General features: G+C 36.1%; 1 protein-coding gene across 6 annotated transcripts in view; it reads right to left on the bottom strand.

Annotated features, from left to right (window-relative positions):
* Positions 1-12,846, bottom strand: part of lyst (lysosomal trafficking regulator) — a 120,383-nt gene that overhangs the window by 38,291 nt on the left and 69,246 nt on the right. For all 6 annotated transcript variants that reach the window (XM_084391829.1, XM_084391831.1, XM_084391830.1 and 3 more), the window contains 7 exons: positions 10,615-10,782; positions 8,318-8,927; positions 5,922-6,102; positions 4,252-4,421; positions 3,155-3,385; positions 1,289-1,455; positions 1,041-1,193 (listed from right to left, as the gene is read on the bottom strand). In XM_084391829.1, the coding sequence (XP_084247955.1) occupies positions 1,041-1,193; positions 1,289-1,455; positions 3,155-3,385; positions 4,252-4,421; positions 5,922-6,102; positions 8,318-8,927; positions 10,615-10,782 (1,680 nt within the window). The remainder of the gene's footprint in view (positions 1-1,040; positions 1,194-1,288; positions 1,456-3,154; positions 3,386-4,251; positions 4,422-5,921; positions 6,103-8,317; positions 8,928-10,614; positions 10,783-12,846) is intronic.

Below are 12,846 nucleotides of genomic sequence, written 5' to 3'. Positions count from 1 at the left end.
ACACATTAAATATCGGCCTGTTCACATCGGCCATATTTTGACATCGGAACGATACCGATGTGTAAAAAAATGACCATATCGGCCGATATTATATCGGCGGCCGATATATCGTGCACCACTAGTCAAGATTTATAATAAAAAAACAAAACAGGTTTGGAACAGGGTTATTATCGTTAACTAAAACTAAACCATCAAAATAATAATAATAATAATAATAAATTACTTGAAATAAAATAAATGACAACTGAAATAAAGTAAAATATTTTTTTAAACTTATTTTATTTCAGTTACTTAAATATAAATATAACTAAAACTAAAATAAAAATGTATATAAACACATAATACAATAATATATAGACCTAGGAAAAATAAAAAAGCACAACTAAATTACTAAAACTTTGACATTAAAATGGAAAATATAAAAACTTGATTTAATAGTTTACTTATAATACTAAAAGAACCATGAACAACTGAGTAAGAGTAAACGATGACAAAAGTTTATTTTAGGGTAAACTGTCCCTTTAAATGCAAACCCAAACTATCAAATGAACATGAGAATTATTAGGGAAGCACCGAAATTTCAGCTAGCAAACATTTTCAGCAACAAAAGCTATTTTCGGTTTCAGTCTGAAATCAGTGACCGAAACAGACGTTTAAATAGCGCTTCTCCGATGGCACGTTTTTGACTGTGTTTGTGTCTAATTTGTGCACAAAATGAAACATGTCAGCTGTGTGGACACTAGCTCTGGATTGACAATGATAATTTCTCGATTTTAATCGGTAATGAAATGGTTTCTTAAAGGGGTGGCATAATGCCCTTTTCACAAGATGTAAAATAAGTCTCTGATGTCCCCAGAGTGTGTATGTGAAGTTTTAGCTCAAAACACCACACAGATATTTGTATATAGCATGTTAAAATTGTCACATTGTGAGGGTGAGCAAAACCACACCATTTTGTGTCTTTTCAGTTTTGGCCCAAATTTTTCATTTCAGTGCATCCCTAAAAAATACCCAACTCTTTCAACTCTAAACTGTCTCACCTGCGATGCTTTTGCGCTTCTGCTGTAGAGCGTGATGTGGCGAGGTGGGGACGTGCACGTAGCTGCCTGATTTCTGAGGGTCCTGATTGGCTGTGGTCTTGATGAAATCAATGGCTGCTTGTATCACACGGAACTGCAGGGCCAGGGCCATTTCTGAAAGACGAAATCACAACAGAAATATGTCCTGTTACAATCGAATGACACGTCACATATCGCATCATTGTCATACAAAAGTATTAGTTTTTCACCCTGTGTGCGCCGAACTTTGCTGGTTTGCATGTAGCCCAACAGGGTGATCAGGTCTTCAATGATGCGGAAGTACTGAGAGCCCGAGGAGCTGCAGGAGTGGATGGTGACGGCCACCAACAGCTGCTGAATGTCACACACCACCAGTTTGTAGTCATTCGGAGGAATCCTACAGAGCCAACAACATCAAGAAAGAGTTCACTTACTGTACTTATTATGTATAATCTTTCATATTAGAGAAGTAGGGTCCAATGAAATGGATTCCGTTTTAATGGTTAAATAAAATTGTAGTAATCATGCCTAAATCATTGAAATCATGAAATTTATACATTTTAACAACACTTTATTAAAAGTTAGAATATTCAATAACAACCAAATAACAAAAAAATAATTTTTAGGGCCCTATGAGATCAAATTTATTTTGCATAAATTTGGTGTTTTCTGTTCTAATCTGTTGTTTTAAGCAAAAAGCATGTCTGAATTCAATTGAATGCATACAACATAAACAATGTATTCATAATTTTGCAGTAATAAGGCCCTATAAAAAGTTTTTACAAAATCTGGATTTATAATTTACTGTTACATTTTAAATATGGAGGAAAAAGTGTGATTCCTTGATTGTATAATTATTGTATTCATTATTACTACTTTGAGAAGCACATTCTACTGTACAATAGTAACACATTTCTGTCGTAATTTCTTCAAATTAAACCAAACTTTTATTTTGACGGGTTGTAGTGAAGAGCTTTGAGTTTGTGTGTGTATCTGATGATAGTGTTCTGGAGATGATGGTCATGTCCTCGTACAGCGAGACGGCAGACGAGCATCACACATGCTTGAGTTTGTGTAGTAGAGCAAACTGAGACACGCACAACGGGGAGACTTCAGATTTCATTAGCAATAGAGACACTAGTCCATATCGTGATTTAATTAAGTGTTAGGCCTTACTATTGATTTGTTCATCTAAAAATTAGCAAAATTCTATGACATTCTACATTACACTGTAAATTCCATTTTTGCGACTGAATTCTGTGATTCCGATCATGCTATCTGCATTGAAAAAATCATCAAGGAGCTTCCTCAACACTGACATCACTTTAAATATCTGTTCACCGACAGCCGATTAATGACCGTTGCGATTACAATTTTACCTCAGACGAAATTCTAATAGTGTCAAAAGATTTAAAATTAATAAGAATTAATGATGTAAAAGTCTAGACAAGATCTTGCATGCGTCCGTGTTTAACGCGTCTTGACTGTCGTACAGTCTGACATTAATAACAACTGAGATCTTACAGTGTGACTTGGTTTACAGCAATCATGTTCGTACAGTCTGACAAGCAACAATCGTAAAGGACTATTATAAATTAGGGATGCAAGATATATCGGTTCATTTTTAATGTTATCGTTATCGGCCCATTAAGAAAATTTGGCCGATATATTAAAGCTGATAAATAATGTATTATTTCCTACAGCTGAGACACTTCAGATGCGCACTGATCAACATGATGGTTTTGAATTGCTTGAAATATGATTGAAATCACTTTAAAAAAGGAAAATATGGTAATGTGCAACATAAGCAGCGCAAGTCTGTCATATCGGCTACATAAAATTATAATGAGAACATCATAATTGTGCGTTTGGGACATGGTTTTTAATGGTGAGACTTTTGTTTTTGTATCAGGCTCTAAAAAATTATATAGAAATTTGGATTTTAAGGTTTATCGGCCAATATATCAGTTATCGGCTTTCAAATATAAAGAATCGATAATTTATCGATAATAAAGAATCGGTATCGGCCAAAATGTTCATATTGGTGCATCCTTATTATAAATCGCACAGTGTGCACCCGGCTTAAGGCACATTACCCGTTCTCCAGGCCGTTGAGGGTGGAGAGTGTGTTGAAGAGCACGTAGAGTAAGCCGTGGTCCAGTAAGATGTCGGCCAGCTTCGGGCAGGCGTTGAGGAGCTGCAGAAGAAGACACAGGCCGTTGTGCACCAGCGAGTTCTCATACAGAGAGTTCTCCAGCAGACCCAGCACTGGGATGATGCAACGCTTCCTGAACGGGGAGATGTTCTCCATGTCCTCCAGATCCAGACTGGGAGAAGAGAGGATTGTGGTTATTGACAAGGGCAATGTTGGGTAAAGGTTCATTTAGAAATCATGCAGGAGTTTCTGGAATGGGTTTCCTGACACATATTCCTTGCAGAAAAAAAACAAAACAAAATTATATATAATTTTCTATAAGATTTTTTAGTATCATTAATATATTATAGTATTTATATATATAAAAAAAAAAAAAAAATGTATATATATATATATTTTTTTTTTGCTTTTATTTTTGTATTTTAATTTTAGGTAATGTTTCAATACTGTTGTTTTTATTAGGTCTATTTAGTTTTTATTCATTTTTATTTCAGTTGTAATTATAGCCATTTTAGTTCTTTAACTTAAACTCATATATTTTTTATTTCAATTAAAGTTTTTTTAATTTCTTTAAACAAACTTTAAAAATATATATATTTTTTTAGTTTTAGTTAATAACAACATTATGGAAATGAAAAATATATATATATTTAAAGGCAGGGTAGGCAGGATTTTTCTAAAAAACTTTTTCCCAAATTTTTTTAAACTGTCTTTATATACCAATACATAATTAAAATGTAAGTACTCTGAAAAAGAGAGTATAAAAATTGAGTGTCTGTAGTCCTCTCAGGACTGCAATAAACACAGCTACTTATTCCATTCACTCCCACCCCCTATATATATATATATATATATATATATATATAAACAATATAGCCAATACATTTAATCAAATCACCCTCCACTGGCATGTGTGGCTAATTTTATACTCTGGAGCTAATTTTCCAAATATGTTAAATGATCCCACAAACCCATCTTAAAGAGGCTATCGCCACTGATGGTCATGTCGTCAGTTCTAGACTGTTCGCACACACTCACTCTTCCTCGAGCCCCACCGGTCGACCGAACAGCATCTCCAGGAAACACTCCAGCAGACCATGTGACCCCTGGTGCAGGAACAGCTGATTGGCCAGCAGTGAGAACCCATGGTTCTTCAGGAACTTCTCCTTCTGCTCCTTCTGAGCGCGGGTGAAGTAGGCGTCCAGGAGCTACAGGAATAAATGTGAATGTTTGTGTATCCGTGCATGTATGAGAAAAGGGACATAAAAATAAATCAATTAAACTCATTGCTAAAGCACTCCTGCACCGGTCTTTGCTTAGAGTGGTCAATAAAACTGGAGAATTAGCCATTTTCACATCAGCTAAAATAAACAAGCCACATCTCTATAGAGAGAGAGAGAAAAAACTAAAAAATTATGTCCTCATTATTTAAAAATAATCTTATATTTTCATGCTTTGTTTGGACAGCAAACAACATATTCTTTTCCACAAACATTACATTTTCTATGCAAATTTCAAAAAAAGAAAAGAAAAAGGAAACTATGTGAGTGTGATGACTTCATCATAAACTATGAAATACAAAAAAATGTAGTAAAATGTTGATAGAAATACTATTTAAACATATTGGCATTTTCTAATGCGGGGGTCTATTTTAAAAAATGACTCATAAATGAATCATAAACTGACATATTCCACTAAAAGCATCATATTTTGTCATCATTAATTGGATTCTGTTGAGTGACTTTACAAAATCCATTTCTAAATGTATTCCAGAATTTTTTGATGAAACAATTAATAATATTGTGAATTATTTAAATTCAACAATTAATATATTTCTCCAAGCTAGGAAGAGGGAGAGTTTAACTAACTTTTCAATATTTTTGTAATGTTTATGTAGTAGTAAGTACTACCATGTTTACTGATTCAGTCCTGTCCACATTATAGAAAGAGATGTTCTGCTTTAATAAGCATAAATTAAGTTAAAGCTTCACCCATTTGAGTGGATGCTGCACATGGGAATCTAATTGTTGGCAACAATGTTGAATGCTTTGAAATGTATTGAAGTGTGATCTAAAACCACTTTACACAGCATTTTTAATTGAATTATATGTATTGTGCATGCAGTTTTAATGAGCTCATATAAACAAAGACTTTTTTTTATTAACTTATCACACCGTTAATGCCTTTGAAATGAACTAGTGAAGGTGAAAAGGTGATTAAAAGTGGTTAAACTCATGATCACATAATCTGAGAAGATGAAGACTCTCCCACTTATTGATCAATGCTAAATATGATCACCATTGTTGTTTGGTTTTATAATTAAGGACGGACCACGAATATGTCAGAGAATTGTATTATTGGAAATATATATATATATATATATATATATATATATATATATTTTTTTTTTGCAGTGATATTTGTCAATTGTAAATTAGTACATTATTTAAAGTTTATTTATCCTTTTGTATTGCATTGTTGTCTTAACTTTTATGTAATGTATGTTTAATTATTTCGGCGGAAAGGGTTATTTTGGGGGAAAAAGTTATAACTTTCTTTAATTGTATGAAGCTTTCTGTTAATGCTTTGAAAGTTTTTATAAATAAACTAGATTAAAAAGTTTGTCGAGAAGTTTGGAAAAGTTTGAAGTTTAAAGAAGTTTGATAGATAGACAGACAGACAGACGGATGAACTAAAGCTGAGCGGACCTTCATGACGCCCTGCTGTATGAGAGGAGAAGAGTGGTTGACGAGGACGAGCAGAGCCTCGGGCTGGATCAGTTTGTCCATCACCTCCTCCAACTGGACGTCCGGCAGCAGGAGCAGAACTCCTCTCAGCAGATCATACAGACCGCAGCAGATCAGAACCAGACAGTCTTCTGCACTGGACCTGAAGCAATCACAAAACACATATCGTCAGAGAAACGTCAGATCCTCGGCTGTGACTCAGAGCCTAACCAGAAATATGGTTTGTGGATTGGATCTCGGACTTAAAAGTTGTTAAAGTCCCCCTGTAGTCATTCATTTTATCCCTTAAACTCACCTTTGATCATCAAAATGACATATTTAAAAGTTTTTTTGCTTAAAAAAAACAAAAAAAAACTTCATGTTTTAAAATATCTTGAATGTAATTCGACACCCTTGCCTCATTTAGTATACGCGGGTCTATGAATATGCAAATGAGCCCCGCCTCCACTCACTCACTCAGCTCAGAGATCCACTGGTTGACGATCACACGTTGATCTGATTGGTTACAAGGTAGTTTGTGACGTCAGAAACACCAGCGATTTCAAAGCGTGTGTTTGAGACTGTCTTTGGTTCACTGCAGTTTTAAGGAGGAAATACTCAGCAATGGTGTCGACTTATGAACTTACACATGGTTTGTCTTAAAGCATATTAAAAACAACACAGACATATAAACAACATTTTCACAACAGGGGGACTTTAATACATTCAATGAGTTGAACTGATTATAGATGGGATATGTTTAGCACAGGAACAGCGATGACGAAGACAGGAGGCAATTACCCAGAAACTGTTGACTTTTTTTAGCACATTAAAGAGATGATGCAACTTATAAATGGAGGCTGATATTACAAGTCATTCATCTCCAAAACTCAGTGGCATAAATTAGCATAATTAAAGAGCATTATTCAATCATCACGTGTAATTTAAAAGCACTCCCTGGATATATTAAGCATCTCTACAAGAACAAAACATATCACTAAATATTTGAAAAAAGGCCTCAGAAGAGATTTACTCCCTCCCTAGTTCAGTAGTGAGCACACTACCTAGGGGACTGCCATTTCTGGGGCTGTCCTATTGTAAAAAAAAAAAATTCGTACTGGATACATTTATATACAAAAACGCATACTTGTTTAAAACTATTCTGCTATGCACTTTGCAGTTTTATTAGGGTTTTAAGCATTTACATTTATGCATTTGGCAGATTCTTTTTATCTAACGTTATAAAATAAAGCACTAAGCCTCTTGAAGCTGTGATTTACAGTGAATTTAGAGCAGCTAAGGGGCGTTGTTAGCTATGACGCTGAGCAGAGTGCCTAAAACCCCCTTAGCTGTTCTAATAAATCCACTGTAAAACACGGCTTCAGGGGCTTATTGCTTTTATTAAACGGTTACACCACAAAAATATTTATTTTAATATTTATTTTTATTCATAAAATAAACACCAGCAACAAAAAATATAAGGTTATAACATATGTATTCCTCCGCCAAGCAATGTAGTTCCAAAGAGGTTGCCAAGCAACACATGCAGCAACAAAGCATCACAAACGGCAGTTGCGCAGTAACGGTACGTTCACACGGGGCGTCAGCGTCAACGCTTCCCATTGACTTTGAATGGGTGACGTCAAGCGTTGCCGAAAAGAATTGTGGATCCGTCGGCGGCGCTTCACTGGCGTTGCTCGCGGCAGAAGTTGAGAATTTTTCAACTTCTGCCGCGAGCAACGCCAGTGAAGCGCCGCAGACGGAAGCGTCAGCCAATCAGGATCGCTCTATGCAAATACAGTAGCCAGGCGGCAGCCAATCACGGCAATGAAGCTTGTTGTTGAGTTCCTGTCTAATTTCATTGGCTGACGCTGCTATGACCATGCCGTGCCAAACTTCAGCCACGCCTTCCGTCAAGCGTTGACGCTGACGCCCCGTGTGAACGTACCGTGACACTAATGTAAGGCGGTCACAGGTGTGTGTCCAGGAGTAATTTACATTGGCTTTGAACGCGGCTCAACCAATCAGAATTACGCGCCAGAGAAACGAGGCCACAGCCATCTTTAGAATATTATCTTTGAACTTCCGTTTTTGCGGTCGCTCTCTATATTTCTATCCAGGAGTAATTCGCTTTTGAAGTGGATTTACTTAATGTAAAGTTAATGAAAGTTATCATGAGGATTGTCATGTTTAAAGCAGATGTCTAAACAAATGTTAGTAGACCGGTAAGATTTTAAAACGAGCCGTTCATTCATAAATACGCAAGATCGCTGTGAAAATACAGACCGGAAGACAAAAGACAACGAGAGCGGCGCTGAAAAGGGGCGGGGCTACATATGGTCTATAAGTGACGTCAATGCAACAGTATAAAGTAATACCTGTCATTACTGGAGTCCGCCTTGCTGTGTCTGTCATAACCGGGTGAGTATGTGTAGCTTTCCCAGTCGTCCGGGGGGGCGGCACGGTCAGTCACGGTGGGCCAGCGAGCGATAGTCAGAGAGCCGTTCTGCGCGGGAAACGCCAAGCCCAGACTGGCCAGGTTACTGTGGCTCCTATGGAAGGACTGGATTCCCTTCAGGCTGTCGGGTCGGCGTGGCGCTTCCTCGCTGGTCCAATCGAAATGGCCCTCTGAGTCCACCGGGCTTTCGGCTGGCCCATCATGCTCCTCTTCTACACTAATAGAGGGCGTTCGGTTTCCCACGATGCTTCCCTCCTCATCAACACCCGCAGTCTGAGAATCACAAATGGTCTTTGCAGACTCGCAGCTGCTGAGAAGCTGCTCGTCTACGCCCCGCTTCAGGGTCTCTGTGCTGCCCAGGGCATGCTGGGTAATGAGGGACGTCCCATCTTCAGGCTCGGTGGTCCCGGTCACGCTCCCGTGAGCCAGACGGGGCGTCAGGGCTGGAGAAGCGTGAGGAGAGGGATGTGTGTTAGGAGGCCGAAGAGACAGATCTTCATCTCCATGATCGGGGGAAGAAGTGTGGCGAACTGTGGGACAAAAAAAACACACATCGTTTAGTCAAGTCACCTTCATTTATATAGTGCTTTTACCAATATAGATTGTTTTAAAGGTGCAGTGTGTGATTTTTAGCAGAATCTAGTGGTGAGGTTGTGAATTGCACCCAACAGAAGTTACGGTGGCCGACAGGAAGTGATGTCGTCGTCTGAGACAGCAGAGGGTAAGCAATGAGGTTTCTTTACAAAGATAAATCAAGAAATTAGGTTTACTTTATTATTCAGTAAAACGATATGTTATTGCGAATATTATTGTCACTTGTTCATCGTTGTGTCAGTGTTTTATTCGCTGACTTTAGCTAGCTTCTTATCATGAAGAACAACATAGTGACGAAACGCGTTTGTCCGTTTAGGGCCACCGTAGAAACATGTCGATATAAGGGGACCCTGTAGAGAGGTGTGTGTAGAGAGAAATACATTTTTTTTATATTATCGTTATCGGCCCAATAAGAAAATTTGGCCGATATATTAGAGCTGATAAATAATGTATTATTTCCTTCAGCTGAGACACTTCAGATGCGACTGATCAACAACATGATGGTTTTGAATGGCTTGAAATATGATTGGAATCACTTCAAAAAAAGGAAAATACGGTTCAGTGCAACATGCGCGGTCATATAGGCTACATAAAATTATAATGAGAACATTATAATTGTGTGCTTGGGACATGGATTTTAATGGTGAGACTTTTGTTTTTGTAATCAGGCTCTCAAAAATTATTAAAAAATTTGGATTTAGATTTATCGGCCAATATATCGGTTATCGGCTTTCAAATTTAAATAATTATCGGCCAAAATTTTCATATCGGTGCATCCCTACTATATTATCGCACAGCTCGTTATATAAAGGATGTATATTATATCCAACTTCCCCCGCATATATACAGTACACTCATGTAAAGCAATATTTACTATATAGCATATATCAACTGCTTGATGTTTATATCATTGCGAAATGTAACTATATTATAAAGTTGGATATACAAGCATGTCCAATTTTATCTGTATACATACTTGATAAATATATAATATATAGCAAATTGCAACTGTTGGATTGTTAATATTATCACAAAATTTCAACTATATTATCACAGAGCCAAATAGTATAGTGCCAGTATCAACGCATCCATGTAAAGCAATATATAATATACAGCAAATCAAAACTGCTTGATTGTTTATATTGCTGCAAAATATAACTATGTATACCAGGTTAGATATATAGTATATCCAACTTGATCTGCATTAATAGCGTACACTCACGTAGGGCAATATACTAAACTATAAACTATAATATCGTCCAGCTCTAATCTGCTAAATGCAACTATAAGGCATCAAGATATTAAGATTTTTATAAACATTAACATCATAATTTTATTTAAAGCTGCTTTGAAAAAAATGTGTATTATGAAAGTGCAATACAAATAAATGTGACTTTGACTTGACAGAGGCAGGATTGTGCTGTAAAGGTCATGTGTTTCAAACTTTATAAGACGCAGCAGAGCCAAACAGCCAGATAGGGACATTTTTGGTTGAATAATGCTTGTGAAGTGCGACAAAATGAGTGAATGGAGTGGATATTATTCAGATTTTGACCTTCTCATGAATAACTGCATTAATGATTATTAGTCTGCTGGTTTAATGTGTCTGGAGGAGGCGCTGACCTCCGGGCTTGGGGGAAGTGGGCGGCAGTGATGCGTTCCCATCAGTGGGCATTTCGGTGAAGACGGTGGGAGAGAGAGAAAGCACGGAGCTGCAGGCGGACTTCCCTCCACTGCTCGAGTGTCGCAGGAACATCATGGACTGAACCTTCTCCTGGTACATCTTACCATCTGATGACACAACAAGCGCAACACCTCAGAATGATTACTGACATGAATGAGCTGTAAGCTTGAGGCTAGACTACTGTTAGACTATAGCCACAATAAAATGAAAATAAGAGCAGTTATATATGGTTAGAAACAACATCTGATTTAAATTAGAACGCCAGACATGATGTTTCTCCTTTTATATATATATATATATATATATATATATATATATATATATATATATATATATATATATATATACAGTACCAGTCAAAAGTTTGGAAACATTACTATTTTTAATGTTTTTGAAAGAAGTCTCTTATGCTCATCAAGCCTGCAGTTAAAAAACAATAAAAAAAAACAGTAATATTATGAAATATTATTACAATTTAAAATAATGGTTCTCTTTTTTAATATATTTTAAAATGTAATTTATTTTTGTGATGCAAAGCTGAATTTTCATCAGCAAGTACTCCAGTCTTTGGTGTCTTATGATCCTTCAGAAATCATTCTAATATGCTGATTTGATACTCAGTTATTATCAATGATGGAAACAGTTGTGCTGTTTAATATATATATTTTTGGAATACTTTTTTCAGGATTCATTGATGAGTAAAACGTTAACAGCATTTATTCATAAAAACAGCATTTATTCAAAATAAAAAAATTTCTAACAATATAAATCGTTACCATCACCTTTTATCAATTTAACGCATCCTTGTTGAATTAAAGTACTAATTTCTTTAAAAAAAAAATAGTTATTGTTCCCAAACTTTTGAACGGTAGTGTATATTTATTCAGTACATATCCATGTTCTGCACTTATGGAACCACTGTATATCCTGCACTTGCTGCTATTGCACTTCTGGTTAGACCTAAACTGCATTTCGTTGCCTTGTACCTGTACTTGTGTAATGACAATAAAGTTGAATCTAATCTAATCTAATCTATTGTTACAAAAGATTTCTATTCTAAATAAATACAGTTCTTTTTAACTTTTTATTCATCAAATAATCCTGAAAAAAGTATCTCAGGTTATAAAAAAATATTAAGCAGCACAACTGTTTCCAACATTGATCATAAATCAGCACAGGGAACTACACTGCGACCAAAATGGTCGCATATGCGACCTTTTGAAATGCCATTGCGACCAAAATTTTTAATGGGTCGCAAATGTATCACTGATTATTTTTGTACCTATGTTTTAGGCAATGTGATATGATTTACTACGAGCATTTATTAAAACAGAAATGTGTATTTTAAGAATACGTTTTATAACGTGCTCTGAGCATTCAACACATCAAGTTGGCTTCGATCAGCCCCGCGACCGTTACTTAGATTAAAACGTACCATTGTATCTGCGCGACTCGCGAGCTCTCTCTCTCTCTCACTAATACGGACGCGCGCGCGCACACACAGAGAGAAGATAATTGTAAAATGAAAATTGACGGGCTATACAGTAGTTTAAATTTTGTTCTTGCTTGGGTTTTTTTCTGTCAAAATGTCGGAAAGCATATTGTATTATCCATCCGTGTTTTTAAAATTCGTTAAATGACGGACGTTTTACAACACAGCCCTCGTTATATGTCGGATTCGTCAAACTTAGCCTACTACTTGATATTATTTTTAGAATAAGTGATTCGTTATGCTATTATTGGACTCCTTTCTATTCATTGTCAACTGTTTTCTATAAATATTTTTGTATGGCTAACATTTATGCAGCTAATGCCTGTCCTGTTTAAAATGCGCAATGTTCAAATGCAAAGACAGCACGTCACAAATAGAAGCCCTTTTCCCTGTGCTATTTAGTGTCATATTTGGTTATTGGAATAATAAATTAAGTAGCCTATCTTTATTGTACACCTGTTTTTTTTTTTGTTTTTTTTTTACTGTTTTCTAGGGGTTTCTTAATTTTAGACCAGCACACATTATGCAATGCAATGCAATATAATGCATGTGTGTCCTATGTGTGACATATTTTGCACACAGGTAAAGGTGCCCAACACAAGTCATTTCTAAAGTAAAAAAAAAAAAAAAAGTGTTTTGGAAAATTTCTCTTTATTTGATTATCAGTAAATTTGTTTTC

Source organism: Rutilus rutilus (assembly GCF_951802725.1).
Source record: "Rutilus rutilus genome assembly, chromosome: 20".
Lineage (NCBI taxonomy): Eukaryota > Metazoa > Chordata > Actinopteri > Cypriniformes > Leuciscidae > Rutilus > Rutilus rutilus.
Note: the sequence above shows the minus strand (reverse complement) of the source record. Positions and strands in the feature narration are given on the sequence as shown.